The sequence below is a fragment of the Neoarius graeffei genome, chromosome 1, assembly GCF_027579695.1.
Source record: "Neoarius graeffei isolate fNeoGra1 chromosome 1, fNeoGra1.pri, whole genome shotgun sequence".
Classification (NCBI taxonomy): Eukaryota; Metazoa; Chordata; class Actinopteri; order Siluriformes; family Ariidae; genus Neoarius; species Neoarius graeffei.
In genome coordinates, this window is record NC_083569.1 from 52,899,567 (window position 1) to 52,918,207 (window position 18,641).

The 18,641-nt window shown below is 43.2% G+C and overlaps 1 protein-coding gene across 2 annotated transcripts in view; it reads right to left on the minus strand.

Annotated features, from left to right (window-relative positions):
- dock11 (dedicator of cytokinesis 11) overlaps positions 1-18,641 on the minus strand; it is a 219,956-nt gene that overhangs the window by 58,608 nt on the left and 142,707 nt on the right. For both annotated transcript variants that reach the window (XM_060934270.1, XM_060934261.1), the window contains 2 exons: positions 2,859-2,973; positions 2,551-2,617 (listed from right to left, as the gene is read on the minus strand). In XM_060934270.1, coding sequence (XP_060790253.1) covers positions 2,551-2,617; positions 2,859-2,973 — 182 coding nt within the window. The remainder of the gene's footprint in view (positions 1-2,550; positions 2,618-2,858; positions 2,974-18,641) is intronic.

Consider the following 18,641-nt stretch of genomic DNA (forward strand, 5'->3'; position numbering starts at 1 on the left):
AGTAAGCAGTTAGTGCAACTTGGCATATGAACTAACAAGATCCAAACATAAAATGGCTTTTGATATTGACAATGACAACTTCTTTTACTGTTCATTACTAGGAGCAGGCAGGTTAACAAATTGCATGTGTTATTGGTTTGCTTGGGAAGTAGGGTTCAACCCTGGAATTCCTACCAAAGATCTTGATCCTGCAGGATATCAATCTAATTATGCTTGCAGGTGAGCATGACCAGCCAGTTGCGCGTTTTGGGAAGCACCATAAAGGCGCTCCACTGCCAACCAGCTAAAGTGGCAACCAGTGGCAGTTGTGGATAGTGGCAACAGTGGGCTCACCGTAACCATCTACCTTCACCAGATTTTACAGACTTTGTTGAAAGCTATTTGCTTCAAAATGAATTCAAGAAATCCTCACCATCAACAGAATATAGTATTAAGACCCACATATACAAATAAGGGTACCAGCACCTTGTGGAATATCAGCAGGATCGAAATGTTGGGTGGTTCTTATACTCAAAAAAAAAGTATTTGTGAATGAGTGATTTTCATGTTCAGAACGGTATCAGCACCTTGACAGAGTCCCTTTCTCAGTATAAAGCAGTATTAACTCTTGAGTCATTCTCAGTTACGATTTAGTATGGTAAGTAAACAGCAGCCTGTGACCAGAGATTTTGGTGAGACAGGACAACATTAATAATAACATAGCCTCAAACAAAGTTAACCCTATCACAGTTGACTTACACTACAGGCTGCTACCGTATCTAATGAATTTTTAGATGCCATAATAGGCAGTTGAGAGTCAATAATATGCCATCACCCCTCACACAATCTAGCAATTTGTTCTGAGTAGCAATCGGACACCCAAACCAATCGATAGGATTGTTTCCCGGTCTGTGCTTGTTTTATTCGGTTGTGGACTGAGCGTCCAGCACTAAAATCGCTCGCTGATCGCATTAAGGAAGATATTATCTCACATGTAGATAAATACCTAGTTAGTCTCTCATCTCATCTCATTATCTCTAGCCGCTTTATCCTGTCCTACAGGGTCGCAGGCAAGCTGGAGTCTATCCCAGCTGACTACGGGCGAAAGGCGGGGTACACCCTGGACAAGTCGCCAGGTCATCACAGGGCTGATACTGCTAAAATAATATTCTTTGAAAAAAAAAAAGACCCAAATAAAGAACTAAATTAATAGATTATAAAAAGGTTGGTCATATGGCAATAATTGTCTTTTTTCAGTGGAGTTTTTAGTGGAGTTGACCTGGCTCTCTATGAGTAATGTATCTACTTGATTGGTTATATGAAGCTGCTGCTCAAACAATTTGAAGTGTTAAACAGATTGCATTTACATATTTGTCTAGGAGCAAAGTCATTAATTCTACATCCTGCTTTATCTGCTTCACCAGCAATAATTACTCCATCATGGGAAAGTACTACCAATGTTTAATCTGGTTTTCTTGTCATCTCATCTCATCTCATCTCATCTCATTATCTCTAGCCGCTTTATCCTGTTCTACAGGGTCACAGGCTGGAGCCTATCCCAGCTGAGTACGGGCGAAAGGCGGGGTACACCCTGGACAAGTCGCCAGGTCATCACAGGGCTGACACATAGACACAGACAACCATTCACACTCACATTCACACCTACGGTCAATTTAGAGTCACCAGTTAACCTAACCTGCATGTCTTTGGACTGTGGGGGAAACCGGAGCACCCGGAGGAAACCCACGCGGACACGGGGAGAACATGCAAACTCCACACAGAAAGGCCCTCGCCGGCCACGGGGCTCGAACCCAGGACCTTCTTGCTTGAGGCGACAGTGCTAACCACTACACCACCGTGCCGCCCGGTTTTCTTGTCATGAAGTCGTCATTTTCAAAAGCATATGTATTTTGCACAGTGTAAAAGGAGATGGCTGCGCTGGGCACTTAGGCTACGTTTTTTCTTTCCAAACAGAATATGGATGCAGAATGAAGTAGTGTTGTGGGCGTGTCTACCAAAAGAGCCCCATGTAAGCACAAACAATGAGACAATTATGACCACTGATGAGCCACTTGATACACTCAGTATCCACATAATACAGTTGTGCTGAGGCCATGGCTTAAACTCTCTTATCATGTTCTACATATTTCCTGTTTTTTTTTTTTTTAAACTAGTAAGAACTACTATTGAATGACTAATGTACCTTTAAATAAGACCTATTTTAGAAATTAAATAAAGTAAACAAAACCATCATTGTTAGAACAGAATGAAATGATTCCTGCCGACACGAAACAACACATTTCGGTAGATTTAAAATGCCTTCATGTTTGCGGCATCGCTTAGGGAAGCTTAATTATTCCTCAGAAACAAACTGTTTACATGCCATAATGCATCCTTTTATTTATTTTAGAAACCATCTCCTTTATTTTTTGCCATTATTTACACATAACATTGTGTAAATTTTTCCCCACAATCATACCTACCTGCAAGGTGTGGCAGTTTAAACATAGCCTCTGCATACCTGTGAATGACTAAATGATTTAAAAATACTTTTTTGTTTAAGCAACTCACTCGAGGAGACTAAGGAAGTTCATGATGTCCTGTGGATTCACTTTGCTCCAGTAAGACAGCAGGGTATCTGAGAGAAAAGAACAAATACGGAAGAAGTTAAAAGTTAAGCTAAAGTTTAAGGTTTGTTGATACCTGGTAAATTGATTCTCAGAACCAACTATATTTGTCCCCATTTTCCATAAATAGGATTCATATGCACAGAATACAGTTAAACAAAGCATGTTTAATAAACAGATTGTATCTAAAATATATCAAAAGGGTATGACAAATTTGCCATTATATAAGCAAATATTGTAGTTGGTCCTGACCCTCTGATACAGTCTTCGCAATGTGCAGGAAACACAGCAGCAGTCCTCTGACCTCGTACTGTCCAAGGCGCCCTATGGATGCAAGGGTGCTCATTGTGGAGCCACGTCTCTGTAACTGAAACAGAAACACTGTATTATACATGGAGTGGGAACAGGTTTAAGATATTTCATGATTGTTCTGTGCTTGCTTAGGTTTGTAAAGGACTGATTCATTAAATCTGGATGAGCTACAATATGTTTAGTAGGATGCACATTTTGGATTTCTCCCCAATTTATTCACATACTTTTCCTACCCATGGCCTCTGAGTTAAGCCAAAGGTTACCAGGGCTCGCTTGCTCTATCTACAGTTGCGATCAGAAGTTTACATACAGTGACATGAACACCGTCTTGGATATGAATGTCATGGCAATATTTGGGCTTTCAGTAATTTCTCTGAGCTGTTCTTTTTCTGTAGCAGAATGTGCATACATTTTTTTTTTTAAAAGATATTTTTTTGGGCTTTTTGCACCTTTATTGGATAGGACAGTGTAGAGACAGGAAATGAGCGGGAGAGAGAGAGACGGGAAGGGATCGGGAAATGACCTCAGGCCGGAATCGAACCCGGGTCGCCCGCATTCATGGTATGGCGCCTTAACCACCTGAGCCACGACGCCCCCACAGCATACAGCTTTAATTAAAAAATAAAACCCACTAGAATTTGGTGCACAAGTTAATTTTCTTTGGGTTTTCTGAAATCAATACAGGGTCAAAAATATACATACAGCACACCTAATATTTGGGTAAAATGTCTCTTCGCAAGATTCACCTTGACCAAACATTTTTGTTTACCATGAACAAGCTTCTGGCAGAATTCTGGTTGGATATTTCATGACTCTTCATGCTAGAACTGGTAGAGTTCAATTAATTTTTTTTTCTTGGCATGGACTCGACTTATAAGCACGGTCCATATATTTTCAATAGGGTTGAAGTCAGGACTTGTTTTAAGCTTAATATTAGCCTGCTTTATTCCCCACAACCAGCTCTGATGCATGTTTGGGTTCATTGTCATGTTGTAACTCCCAAGTCGTGTTCAAGTTTCTGATGGTTTATGCTAAAGAATTCTGAGGTAGTCCTCTTCCTTCATTATTCCATCCACTTTGTGCAATAAACCAGTTCCACTGGCAGTAAAACAGCCCCAGAGCATGATGATCCTACCACCAGTTGGTACAGTGTCCCTCTGTACATGGTGATCATTATGGCCAAACAACTCAATCTTTGTCTCATCTGACCATACAGCTATCCTCCAGAAGGCTTTTTCTTTGTCCGTGTAGTCAGCTGCAAACTTTAGTTAAGCCTGAAGGTGTCAATTTTGGAGCAGGGGGTTATTTCTTGTTTAGCAGCCTCTTAGTCCATGATGATCTGAACTGTAGCTGATGATCCATCAGCTTCCAGTTCATGGCAGGGCTGTGCCATGTTGGTTCCCAGGTTGTTCCTGACCATCCAAAACAATTTCCTTTCAGCTGAGGGTGATAGTTTGGGTTTTCTTGAAGCAAAATGGCTTGGCAAAGTGACTACACCTCACAATAACTTGCATACAATTGTTTGAACTGATCTTGGACTTTGCAGTTGTTTAGAAATGGCTCCAAGAGACATTCCAGAGTTGTGTATATCTGCGATCCTCTTTCTCACATCTGCACTGAGCTCCTTGGACTTTCCCATTTTACTGTGTGTTGGTCAATCCAATGAGTGCTGTGAACAAACCCTTTTTATGAAGGCACAGAGAAGCTACCAGCTGTAGTCAGTCACTAACAGGAAGTTAAGAGACCTCGGCCTTGGCAGGATAAGAGACATTTTGGAAGTTTCAGCACCTCTGAATTAATAACCTTAATGAGTATATGTAAATTTCTGACCCTGTTTGTATAATTTTGACCATGTGTTGATTTCAGAAAACCCAAATAAAATTAAAACTTGTGCACCAAATTCTAGTGTTTTTTTTATTAAAGATGTATGCTGTACATTCTGCCACAGAAAAAGAACAGTTCAAAGAAATTACTGAAAGCCCAAATATTGCCATGACATCCATATCCAAGATGACGTTCATGTCACTGTATGTAAACTTCTGACCACAACTATATCTATCTATATAGATACACACAAAAATTCTCATTCAAATTTTGAGGAATAAATCTTCTATTGCTCAACATTAAGCCTGTTCAGTTTCATGTCTGTGAAGATTCTCAGTCATCCAGGTCATAGTACAACCCCAATTCCAAAAAAGTTGGGACAAAGTACAAATTGTTTAAATTAGTAAACAAAATTATTTACAAAATGTTTAAATTGAGAAAATGTATCATTTAAAGAGAAAAATTAGGTGATTTTAAATTTCATGACAACACCACATCTCAAAAAAGTTGGGACAAGGCCATGTTTACCACTGTGAGACATCTCCTTTTCTCTTTACAACAGTCTGTAAACGTCTGGGGACTGAGGAGACAAGTTGCTCAAGTTTAGGGATAGGAATGTTAACCCATTCTTGTCTAATGTAGGATTCTAGTTGCTCAACTGTCTTAGGTCTTTTTTGTCGCATCTTCCATTTTATGATGCGCCAAATGTTTTCTATGGGGGAAAGATCTGGACTGCAGGCTGGCCAGTTCAGTACCCGGACCCTTCTTCTACGCAGCCATGATGCTGTAATTGATGCAGTATGTGGTTTGGCATTGTCATGTTGGAAAATGCAAGGTCTTCCCTGAAAGAGACGTCGTCTGGATGGGAGCATATGTTGCTCTAAAACCTGGATATACCTTTCAGCATTGATGGTGTCTTTCCAGATGTGTAAGCTGCCCATGCCACACGCACTAATGCAACCCCATACCATTAGAGATGCAGACTTCTGAACAGAGCACTGATAACAACTTCGGTCGTCCTTCTCCTCTTTAGTCCGAATGACACGGCGTCCCTGATTACCATAAAGAACTTCAAATTTTGATTCGTCTGACCACAGAACAGTTTTCCACTTTGCCACAGTCCATTTTAAATGAGCCCTGGCCCAGAGAAGACGTCTGCGCTTCTGGATCATGTTTAGATACGGCTTCTTCTTTGAACTATAGAGTTTTAGCTGGCAACGGTGGATGGCGAGGTGAATTGTGTTCACAGATAATGTTCTCTGGAAATATTCCTGAGCCCATTTTGTGATTTCCAATACAGAAGCATGCCTGTATGTGATGCAGTGCCGTCTAAGGGCCCGAAGATCACGGGCACCCAGTATGGTTTTCCGGCCTTGATCCTTATGCACAGAGATTCTTCCAGATTCTCTGAATCTTTTGATGATATTATGCACTGTAGATGATGATATGTTCAAGCTCTTTGCAATTTTACACTGTCAAACTCCTTTCCGATATTGCTCCACTATTTGTCGGTGCAGAATTAGGGGGATTGGTGATCCTCTTCCCAGCTTTACTTCTGAGAGCCGCTGCCACTCCAAGATGCTCTTTTTATACCCAGTCATGTTAATGACCTATTGCCAATTGACCTAATGAGTTGCAATTTGGTCCTCCAGCTGTTCCTTTTTTGTACCTTTAACTTTTCCAGCCTCTTATTGCCCCTGTCCCAACTTTTTTGAGATGTGTTGCTGTCATGAAATTTCAAATGAGCCAATATTTGGCATGAAATTTCAAAATGTCTTACTTTCGACATTTGATATGTTGTCTATGTTCTATTGTGAATACAATATCAGTTTTTGAGATTTGAAAATTATTGCATTCCGTATTTATTTACAATCTGTACTTTGTCCCAACTTTTTTGGAATCGGGGTTGTAAACTGTAGGTGGTAGAAGAGAGCAACTGGACCTGTTCAGTTTCATTTGCCTAGACTATGTAGTTTCTGGGATATTTACATCTCAAATAATTTCAAATTTTTTTGAAACACCCTGTGTGTGTGTGTGTATATATATATATATATATATATATATATATATATATATATATATATATAAAAAATCGCACGAGTGTTTTACCAGAAAATATGCTATTTGTATTTTTCATACAAACTACATTGAGTAACACATTTAACACTTGTGAGGATATGGATGAACTGCTTTGATAAATTTGGTTCATTTTTGTTTGTGAACAGGTTTCTATAATAAAAAGAAAATCACACATTGGCTTGAAGATATGAAGTTTATCGCCATGTCACAGTAGTGCGTAAAAGCAAGATGACATTTTGTAATGCTGTTTTGTTCCATTATGAGCATTCAAAACCACAATTGCTTACTTTTCATGCTTATCATTTGCTCAGATGCTGCAATCATGATGTCTCATACCATGGATGTTTGTTTGTCTCACACTACAGATGTTTTCTTCCCTGCCCCCCATTTTAAAACCATTTCATGACACTGTCTGCACATGCCATTTTTGTTTAGCCTACTGTACCAAATAGGACCCTTCTACTGTACATAATATGCACTTATGGTCAGTGGTCATTTTATTAGGTACACCTACCACACACTCATCCGTCTGCCAGTAAAGCCACAATCGAACCCTTCTTTATCGCACTCCATCTCTTCTTTTTAACTATTTTGGCATGATGAATAGGTATTTTTGTATGGCAATATCAGTCACCAGATCTCAACCCGATCAAGCATGCATTTCACTTGCTTAAGACAAAACTTAAGGCAGAAAGATGCATAAACAAGCAACAACTGAAGACAGCTGCAGTAAAGGCCTGGCAAAGCATCACAAAGGAGGAAACCCAGCATTTGGTGATGTCCATGGGTTCCAGACTTCAATCAGTTATTGCCTGCAAAGGATTAATAATAATAATAATAATAATAATAATAATAATAATTTCAATTTATATAGCACCTTTCACAAACCCAAGGACGCTTTACACAGGAGTTACCAAAAAAAAAAAAAGCCACACTAGGAAGAGTAGTGTGAGGTAAAGAGAAAAGTTTTTAAGTTAGCTTTGAAGGAAGAGAGAGTGGAACAGTCACGAAGCGATTGTGGTAACGAGTTTCAAAGTTTAGGAGCAGCAACACTGAAAGATCTGCCACCCATAGATGCCAGTTTAAAACGTGGAACAGTCAGAAGTCCACAGACAGAAGATCTGAGGGAGCAGGAGGGACAGTACAAATTAATTAGCTCAGAGATAGGAAGGGGCGAAACCATGAAGAGCTTTATTTTATTTTTTAAACCTTTATTTGTCACATGCACACTTCAAGCACAGTGAAATTCATCCTCTGCATTTAACCCATTTGAAGCAGTGAACACACACGCACACACCCAGAGCAGTGGGCAGCCATACTAGAGCACCCGGGGAGCAGTCAGGGGTTCGGTACCTTGTTCAAGGGCACCTCAGCCCAAGGCCGCCCCATGTCAACCTAACTGCATGTCTTTGGATTGTGGGGGAAACCAGAGCAAACCCACACAGACACAGGGAGAACATGCAAACTCCACACAGAAAGGCCCTTGCTGGCCGCTGGGTTTGAACCCAGAACCTTCTTGCTGTGAGGCAACTGTGCTAACCACTACACCACCAGCCTTTATAGGTTAAAAGCAAGATTTTGTATTTGATCCGAGAAATAACTGGCAACCAGTGCAGTTGCTGTAAAACAGGAGTAATGTGGGCAGTGCGCTTGGTGAGTGTGAGGACTCTCGCTACTGAGTTTTGGATGTACTGCAGGCGATTGAGCAATGTGGCAGGGAGACCATAAAAGAGAGAATTGCAATAGTCAAGATGAGAAAAAATAAACGCATTGACCAACATTTTGGCATCAGTTTCCAAGAGAAAAGGGCGGAGACGTGCAATATTGCGGAGGTGAAAGAAAGCATTCTTAGTAATTAGTTTAAGATGGGGTTCAAACGTAAGGGTGGAGTCAAAGAGAACTCCAAGGTTTTTTATAATTGGGAAGGACTAATAGACACACCATCAACATCAATAGTAAAACTGGAGTAGTTCAGAACCTGTCTCTTGGTACCTACTAATAGAACCTTCGTTTTGCTAGCATTAAGTTTAAGGCATAGATCCTAGGAGCTATGTTGTCGGGGGCATTATGCCCCTGTTAGGGTTTCCCAAGGCAGACAGGTCCTAGGTGACAGGCCAGAACAAGAGCAGTTCACCAAAAACCCCCTATGGAGAAAAAATCCAGGACCGTGACATCGCCTGGTAGGACGCAGCCGGGGCCCCACCCTGGAGCCAGGCCCGGGGTTGGGGCTCGTATGCGAGCGCTTGGTGGCCGGGCCTTTGCCCATGGGGCCCGGCCGGGCTCAGCCCGAAGAGGTGACGTGGGCCCGACCTCCTGTGGGTTCACCACCCACAGAGGTAGCAGTAGGGGTTTGGTGCAGTGTGGATTAGGTGGCAGTCGAAGGCAGGGGCCTTGACGACCTGATCCCCGGACACAGCGGCTGGCTGTTGGGACATGGAATGTCACTTCGCTGGGGGGGAAGGAGCCTGAGCTTGTGCGGGAGGTTGAGAGGTACCGGCTAGAGATAGTCGGGCTCACCTCCACGCACAGCTTGGGCTCTGGAACCCAGCTCCTCGAGAGGGGCTGGACTTTCCACTTCTCTGGAGTCGCCCGTGGTGAGCGGCGGCGGGCTGGTGTGGGCTTGCTTATAGCTCCCCAGCTCAGCCGCCATGTGTTGGAGTTTACCCCAGTGAACGAGAGGGTCGCCTCTCTGCGCCTTCGGATTGGGGAGAGGGCTCTTGCTGTTGTTTGTGCCTACGGGCCAAATAGCAGTATAGAGTATCCGGCCTTCTTGGAGTCCCTGGGAGAGGTACTGAGGGGTGCTCAGACTGGGGACTCCATTGTGCTACTGGGGGACTTCAATGCTCACGTGGGCGACGACAGTGACACCTGGAGGGGCGTGGTTGGGAGGAACGGCCTCCCCGATCTGAACCCGAGTGGTGTTTTGTTATTGGACTTCTGTGCTAGTCACGGTTTGTCCATAACGAACACCATGTTCGAGCATAGGGGTGTCCATAAGTGCACGTGGCACCAGGACACCTTAGGTCGGAGGTCGATGATCGACTTTGTAGTCGTTTCATCTGATCTCCGGCCCTATGTCTTGGACACTCGGGTGAAGAGAGGGGCTGAGATGTCAACTGATCACCACCTGGTGGTGAGTTGGATCCGCTGGCGGAGGAGGAAGCTGGACAGACCTGGCAGGCCCAAACATATGGTGAGGGTCTGCTGGGAACGTCTGGCCGAGCACTCTGTTGGGGAGGTCTTTAACTCCCACCTCCGGGAGAGCTTTTCCCAGCTTCCGAGGGAGGCGGGGGACATTGAGTCTGAGTGGACCATGTTCTCTACCTCCATTGTGGACGCAGCTGTTCGGAGCTGTGGCTGCAAGGTCTCTGGTGCCTGTCGTGGCGGCAATCCCCGAACCCGGTGGTGGACACCGGAAGTAAGGGATGCCGTCAAGCTGAAGAAGGAGTCCTATCGGGCCATGTTGACCTCCGGGACTCCTGAGGCAGCCGACGGGTATCAGCAGGCCAGGCGTGCTGCAGCTCGGGCAGTTGCGGAGGCAAAAACTCGGAACTGGGAGGAGTTCGGGGAGGCCATGGAGAAGGACTATCGGTCGGCCTCGAAGAAATTCTGGCAAACTGTCCAGCGCCTCAGGAGGGGGAAGCAGTACTCTGCCAACACTGTTTACAGTGCGGGTGGGGAGCTGTTGACCTCGACTGGGGACATTGTCGGGCGGTGGAAGGAATACTTTGAGGATCTCCTCAATCCCACCGTCATGTCTTCCACTGAGGAGACTGAGGCTGATGACTCAGAGGTGGACTTGTCCATTACCCAAGCCGAAGTCACTGAGGTGGTTTGCAAGCTCCTCGGTGGCAAGGCACCGGGGGTGGATGAGATCCGCCCTGAGTATCTCAAGTCTCTGGATGTTGTGGGGCTGTCTTGGTTGACACGCCTCTGCAACATCGCGTGGCGGTCGGGGACAGTGCCTCTGGAGTGGCAGACTGGGGTGATGGTCCCTCTTTTTAAGAAAGGGGACCGGAGAGTGTGCTCCAATTATAGGGGAATCACACTTCTCAGCCTCCCAGGGAAAGTTTACTCCAGGGTACTGGAGAGGAGAATTCGACCAATAGTCGAACCTCGGATCCAGGAGGAACAATGCGGTTTTCGTCCTGGTCGCGGAACACTGGACCAGCTCTATACCCTTCATAGGGTGCTCGAGGGTTCATGGGAGTTTGCCCAACCAGTCCACATGTGCTTTGTGGATCTGGAGAAGGCATTCGACCGTGTCCCCCGTGGTATTCTGTGGGGGGTGCTTCGGGAGTATGGGGTTCAGGGCTCTTTGCTAAGGGCTGTCCGGTCCCTGTACGAACGGAGCAGGAGTCTGGTTCGCATTGCCGGCAGTAAGTCAGACCTGTTCCCAGTGCATGTTGGACTCCGGCAGGGCTGCCCTTTGTCACCGGTTCTGTTCATAATTTTTATGGACAGAATTTCTAGGCGCAGCCAGGGGCCGGAAGGAATCCTGTTTGGGAACCACAGGATTTCATCTCTGTTTTTTGCGGATGATGTTGTCCTGTTGGCTTCTTCAAACCAGGACCTTCAGCATGCACTGGGGCGGTTTGCAGTCGAGTGTGAAGCGGCTGGGATGAGAATCAGCACCTCCAAGTCCGAGGCCATGGTTCTCGACCGGAAAAGGGTGGCTTGCCCTCTCCAGGTTGGTGGAGAAGTCCTGCCTCAAGTGGAGGAGTTTAAGTATCTCGGGATCTTGTTCACGAGTGAGGGAAGGATGGAGCGTGAGATCGACAGGCGGATCGGTGCAGCCTCCGCAGTGATGCGGTCGCTTTACCGGTCCGTCGTGGTGAAGAAGGAGCTGAGCCAAAAGGCGAAGCTCTCAATTTACTGGTCGATCTACGTTCCGACTCTCACCTATGGTCATGAGCTTTGGGTAATGACAGAAAGAACAAGATCGCGGATACAAGCGGCTGAAATGAGTTTCCTTCGCAGGGTGGCTGGGCGCTCCCTTAGGGATAGGGTGAGAAGCACAGTCACTCGGGAGGAGCTCGGAGTAGAGCCGCTGCTCCTCCACATCGAGAGGAACCAGCTGAGGTGGCTCGGGCATGTTCCAGGCATGTCCCCCCAGGAGGAGGCCCCGGGGAAGACCCAGGACACGCTGGAGGGACTATGTCTCTCGGCTGGCCTGGGAACGCCTCGGTGTTCTTCCCAAGGAGCTGGCCGAGGTGTCTGGGGAAAGGGAAGTTTGGGCTTCCATGCTTAGACTGCTGCCTCCGCGACCCGGTCCCGGATAAGCGGAAGAAGACGAGACGAGAAGTTTAAGGCAGTTCTTATGCAACCATTGCTTAAGGTGATGCAAGTCCTTAGCAGCTGAACAGAGGCTATGGAAGGGGTGATAGTGATGTAGATTTGAATGTCATCAGCATAACAATGAAAGTTAAGGCCATGGTTACAAATAATCTGGCCTATAGGAGAAACATATAATATAAAAAAAAGGGGACCAAGGACAGAACCCTGAGGCACACCTTGAGCAACAGTAGCAGTGGATGATTTATGAACACCAATAGAGATAAACTGCTGCCTGTTTGCTAGATATGACTGAAACCAAGCTAAAGCTAAGCCAGTAATACCAAAAGAAGACAGTCTGGAAATGAGTATCTCATGATGTAGTGTCAAAGGCAGCTGTGAGGTCCAAGAGAACAAGGACATTGAGATGGCCAGCATCAGTTGAAAGCAGGTGGTCATTAACAACTCTTAAGAGAGCAGATTCAGTGCTGTGCAGACTGCGAAAGCCTGACTGAAAGGGTTAATAGAGATCATTATGAGCAAGGAAAGTATGAAGCGGAGAGGCTACAACTCTCCATTACTTTAGCTAGGAAAGGGAGATTTGAAATGGGTCTGTAATTAGACAGTGAAAAAGAATCTAGACCAGGTTTTAGTATTGGTGTAACACAAGCAATTTTGAGTGAGATGGGAATAGTGCCTAAAGCAAAACACTGATTAATCATATGAGCAATATAAGGGGAGATAGCAGATACACAGGATTTAAGAAGTGCAGTGGGTGCAGGGTCCAACAGACATGAGGAGGAGGAGGAGGACTTACTGTAGTCAAAATTTCTGATACTTTAGAAGAATCAACAGGAGAGAAAGCAGAGAGACAGCAGTCAGCTTTATGAGAAAGAGCTACAGTACTTGAGAGACAGAAGACTGAATTTCAGAATTAAAGTGTTGGATTCTCAACAAAGTATTAAAAATGAACATTTTATTTATGGTAATGTTCATTTGTCCAATTATTTTTGAGTCCAGGGGCGGCACGGTGGTGTAGTGGTTAGCACTGTCGCCTCACAGCAAGAAGGTCCGGGTTTGAGCCCCGTGGCCGGCGAGGGCCTTTCTGTGTGGAGTTTGCATGTTCTCCTCGTGTCCGCGTGGGTTTCCTCCGGGTGCTCCGGTTTCCCCCACAGTCCAAAGACATGCAGGTTAGGTTAACTGGTGACTCTAAATTGACCGTAGGTGTGAATGTGAGTGTGAATGGTTGTCTGTGTCTATATGTCAGCCCTGTGATGACCTGGCGACTTGTCCAGGGTGTACCCTGCCTTTCACCCGTAGTCAGCTGGGATAGGCTCCAGCTTGCCTACGACCCTGTAGGACAGGATAAGCGGCTAGAGATAATGAGATAAGATGAGATTTTTGAGTCCGTGAAATGAGGAGACTTTGTAGAAAAATGGTTGCAGTTCTTAAACGTTTCATAGGATATTTTTTGTTCAACCCCTTGAATTAAACCTGAAATCTGCACTTCAATTGCATCTCAGCTGTTTCATTTCAAATCCAATGTGGTGGCATGCAGAGCCCAAATCATGACAATTGTGTCACTGTCCAAATATTTCTGGGCCTAACAGTACAGTCCACCACGGAAAGAAAGTGTGCCCTAACGAGTAACAAATGTTGCTGAATTCCAGTGGAAGTAATGCATGCTGACCAATTACAACACTATTAGCATGGGTCATAGTCATACCCTGTCAGCCATTTTGTCTTATTAATGGAGAGCAGCTCCATACTTAAGAGAATATGGTAATGCATCAACCTGATTTGTGATGGCTTTTGTGACCAAACGATGCATGTGTCCCACCACAGGGAACCCGATCGTAAGTGCAAGCTAATGTATCATCATAAATACTTGACCACTGGGCAATGAAATTTGTATCTTTGTTTACACAAGATCGATAGTTTTTTAATCCAGCGCTTATCTTTAATTTGCTTTTTAAAAAATAACATAGGCTTATTTACTAACACATTTTACAGAAAATATTCACGACAGTTTCAGTTTTCCCTTCACAAAATGTCTAAGATGATATGCTGGCGGGGAAAAAATAAAATTCTTGAGACCCTGTGGTTTTGGTGAGATACCCTGATGCGCACATACATCCAGATCACTAACAAAATTTGTTTCAAGTGTTTTTGCTACTTATAAGCTTGGTACTAAAATACTTCTAGTATCTTGCTTTCTTACTATCACAATGATACAACAGAACAAAAGTCCATACCCATTTTGAAATTGTTTGAGGAAAAGTTGCAAGGAAATGGTCATTTTTTTATCCTTTGAAATTGCAGTGTGAGAATTCTTGATGCCTGTGAATGAATTAAGCTTACTCGGGCTTAACTTTCAAGTCTTATGGAGAAACTGGAATATTTAAGCATATTTATTAATTTTTCTTAAAATTATTCTATTCATGTTGACTTTGTGCCTTGCAAATATCATATATTCATCATGAGCTCTCAATTTAGGCAGTGCCTAAATATCTATATTAATACAACAACAAATCTAAATGTTAGATCTTTACAGTTAGGTTGCTGTGCATCAATAGGCCCAACGTTACTGGTCTATATTTGGCCCATAATCTCATTCAGAACTATATTTTCTATTATTCTATCCACATTCACTGGATATGAGCAATCGCATGCTCTGATTGGCTACTCTACTACTAGCACGGGCGATTGCTCCAAGACAACGAGGGAGGCTCAGCCTCCTCTAAAAATGACGAACATCGTGTAGGATGAATTGCGCTAGGCTTATGTTATAGCCGACCTTATAACATTGCTATTTCAGATCCAGAATCATAGAAATATGTGCGCTCAACCCAACTACAGTGCGAAATCATTCCGTTATAACTTTCCCCAGTTCGCCTAATGTGCGCGTGAGTTTTTCCCCCTCGTGACAGCGCGATGCAGCCCAGCCTCAGTGGACTTCAATGGCATTTGGGAGCTATGCGCTTTTCAATCTCAAAATGCAAGACGGTTATTGGACAAATACTGCGAAAATGCCCACCTACGGACTCCGAGCCTCACAGCGGGAGGGACATGGCAGTTTCCGCGAGGAGACTGGTGATTGGTGAAAGTGGCCGGATATTTTCTTTGATTGACAGCTCGTTTCAAATATAGACAGGCAGCGGTGAATTTCAGTTCAGTCCCATGCGGATTTGCAAGTGCTGTGGTGTATTGTAAGAGATCAGCTTACATTTCGATTTCATTCATTACATATGGTTTCTACCAGCTTTTTTAGTTTGCATATATTTTCATTGTAAATAAAGTGTAAATATAGTGTTGTCAAGTTTGCTATCTTAGTTCCAGAAATTTCATTTATTTGAGTGACTGAACTTGAACTTGAGGGGGCTAGTTAGCTAGCAAGAAAGCTGCGCACGGATGCCAAGCATTGCTGATTTAATTTTGGCGAAGCCATTTGCCAGTCTTCCTTTCGAGGAAAAAATTTAAATTAAAGAGCAGGGTAGACCAACGCCTCAAATTGACTTGGTGAAAAAGGTAGGGAATAATACTCGTTCCTTTCAGCTCTCCTGGTACGAGAAAGTGAATTGGCTAACAGCAAGTGACCCACATCAACAACAGTAAATAGGCTACTTTAGTAATATGTCATGGATGGACCAAAAATATAGAATCTATTTAAAATGTTTATGCTGAGTATACTATATTGGAATATATATTTTTCTGGATATGAATTAAACACCGCTACAATTTGGAAAACATTTTTAAACAAAAACACAGCCGAGAACATTTCACACTACAGACCTGGATTAAAAGTGAAGGGTTATCAAAATTGTCAATAAAACATTTCTCAGTCAAAATAAGTAAAATATAGGGAAAGTGTCATTGAATGAAATGTGTGGCACCCAGCTCTATGTTTGGCTCCCCAAGGTCAGTGCTTGTGCCTATTCCAGAACACACTGCTGTTACTGCTGAGGTTCCTGACAAAGAGCTGCTTTCAATAATGATCAATTTTTAAACAACATACCACAATTTTAAAATATAAAATGTTAAAATATACCCCCCCCCCAACACCACCATCATGTATATTGGACAGTAGGCTAATGGGCCAAAAGAACCTGTTATTTCACAGTTTGTGACGCTGCCAACAATCAGCCAGATCAGAGGCAAGAGTATGGGCAAAATTGATGTTTTTTCTTTTTTCTTTTAAAATCTGGAAATATCGTAACCGACCAGCCTCCCCTGTTTGAAAGACTACCAGCCGCCACTGACTACTAGGATAGTTCATATACCGTGAGTAGAGAAAAACAAAATGGCAGCGCGTGTTGCTGAACCAACCAAGGACAAAATAAAAACTCTACTCGAAAACAAAACCCCAAAAATGATCAAGTATTTAAAAAAAACAGAAATAGCTAAAAGAATAGTGTCATCTCTACCCCCCCCAATATCGTCTGTTCCACACTCCAGCTCAGTCAGTGGCAGTAATGCACCTTTAAGTTGGTTTGCCAACCGCCGAAAAAACCCTAAAGAAGAGGAACCCCCCCAAAAATACAGAAAAAACCTCAACAAAATATGGAGTAAAAGTATTTGATGGGAAGAACGTTTTTTTTTTTCATGAATTATTATTATAGCATTTTTCACAAATTGCTCCCGTCATTTCACCGGTTTATTTACATTCTAAGTGGAAATGATTTTGTCGGATGTTTTGTATAAAGTTTTTATTTATCGAATTTGCAAGAAATAAAAATGCTCTGTTTCTCAAATTCTAGTGAATGTGGATAGAATAAAAGTTATTCCACTCAATCTTGTCAAAAATGGCTTATAGCCAACTTGACGCTACGTGCCTTGCGGGCTATCAGCTCATGTATGACTCGATTTCATGGAATAACTATTAAATATTTTTTGTGGTTATATTAATTCAAACTAACAATCCCAATGCACCATGTTATTGGTGATTTGTTCAAAATACAGACATATGATCAAAACTAATTTTATTAGATCAACAATGATAACAGTCAGCACTAATGAATTCTTTATCATCTTTCAAACTTTTCCTAAACATGTTGCACAAATCGACTGATTATTTGAATGTGGAAACCTGTCAGTGGACTTATCAAAGCTGTCTTTGTTTGCTGTAATGTCAGCATTCGGCCTGGTTCATTTTTCTTTAATAATATTGTATTAATCAGGATAGTGGTGTTAAATGTAACACAGTTATACTGGGCCTGCTACAAATAAAGATGTTAATTGGCAACAAGGTCTACATTCAGGATTAGTTTTATTTCGCCCGTAGTCAGCTGGGATAGTCTCCGGCTTGCCTGCGACCCTGTAGAACAGGATAAAGTGGCTAGAGATAATGAGATGAGATATATAAAATGTCCTGCATTGCTTTGTAAAATCTTATAAATAGTCAGCCTGTTTAGAAAAAACAAGTCAGGTTAATAAATTTATTCTCAGCAGGTCTACAGCTGAATGCAGGGATTCTTTAAAGATAGATAAAACTGATAGTAATAAATGGAACAGGAGAGAAATTACGTTCCTGAACGTATGCACTGTATAAAACTGTTGCAGAGACAATCACTTAAAATGTCTTTGTTAGAATTATTAGTCAACTCTGACTGTCACTTTTGATAAATTATATACACCGATCAACCATAACATTATGACCACTGAAAGGTGAAGTGAATAACATTGATTATCTCATCACAATGGCACCTATCAAGCGGTGGGATATATTAGGCAGCAAGAGAACAGTCAGTTCTTGAAGTTGATGTGTTGGAAGCAGGAAAAGTGGGCAAGTGTAAGGATCTGAATGAATTTGACAAGGGCCAAATTGTGATGGCGAGATGACTGGGTCTGAGTATCTCCAAAATGGCACATCCGGTGGGGTGTTCCCGGTATGCAGTGGTTAGTACCTACCAAAAGTGGTCCAAGGAAGGACAACCAGTGAACCAGTGACAGGGTGATGGGTGTCGAAGGCTCAGTGATTCACATGGGACACGAAGGCTAACCCATATAATCCAATCCCACAGAAGAACTACAGTAGAACAAACTGCTGAAAAAGTTACTGCTGGCTGTCAGCATTTGCTCATTTTTCCTGCTTCCAACACATCAACTTCAAGAATTGACTATTCTCTTGCTGCATAATATATTCCACCCCTCGACAGGTGCCACTGTAATGAGATAATCAGTGTTATTCACTTCACCTGTCAGTGGTTTTAATGCAGTGGTGTAGTCTACGTGATACGCAGGTATACGCTGTATGCCCACTGGAAAAGCTCAGCGATTTCCGTATACTCACTGAAGAGCTCAGTGATTTGCGTATGCGCATACGCCTACCGAAAAATATATTCGTTAATTGAACTGGCCAAACCAACGTCAACATTGTCAGATGAATGTTCCACAGTTCCATTCCTAGATGCCTGTGTCCACCAAACGCGCTTTAGCACTACAAGCGCCTGTTCAATTCAAATCCTATGGGCTTCCTTAAGAAGACGCTGACAGAGCCGACTCAGCACTCAAGGCGTTGCGAGTTGATCCAAGAGCAGAGAATTTACC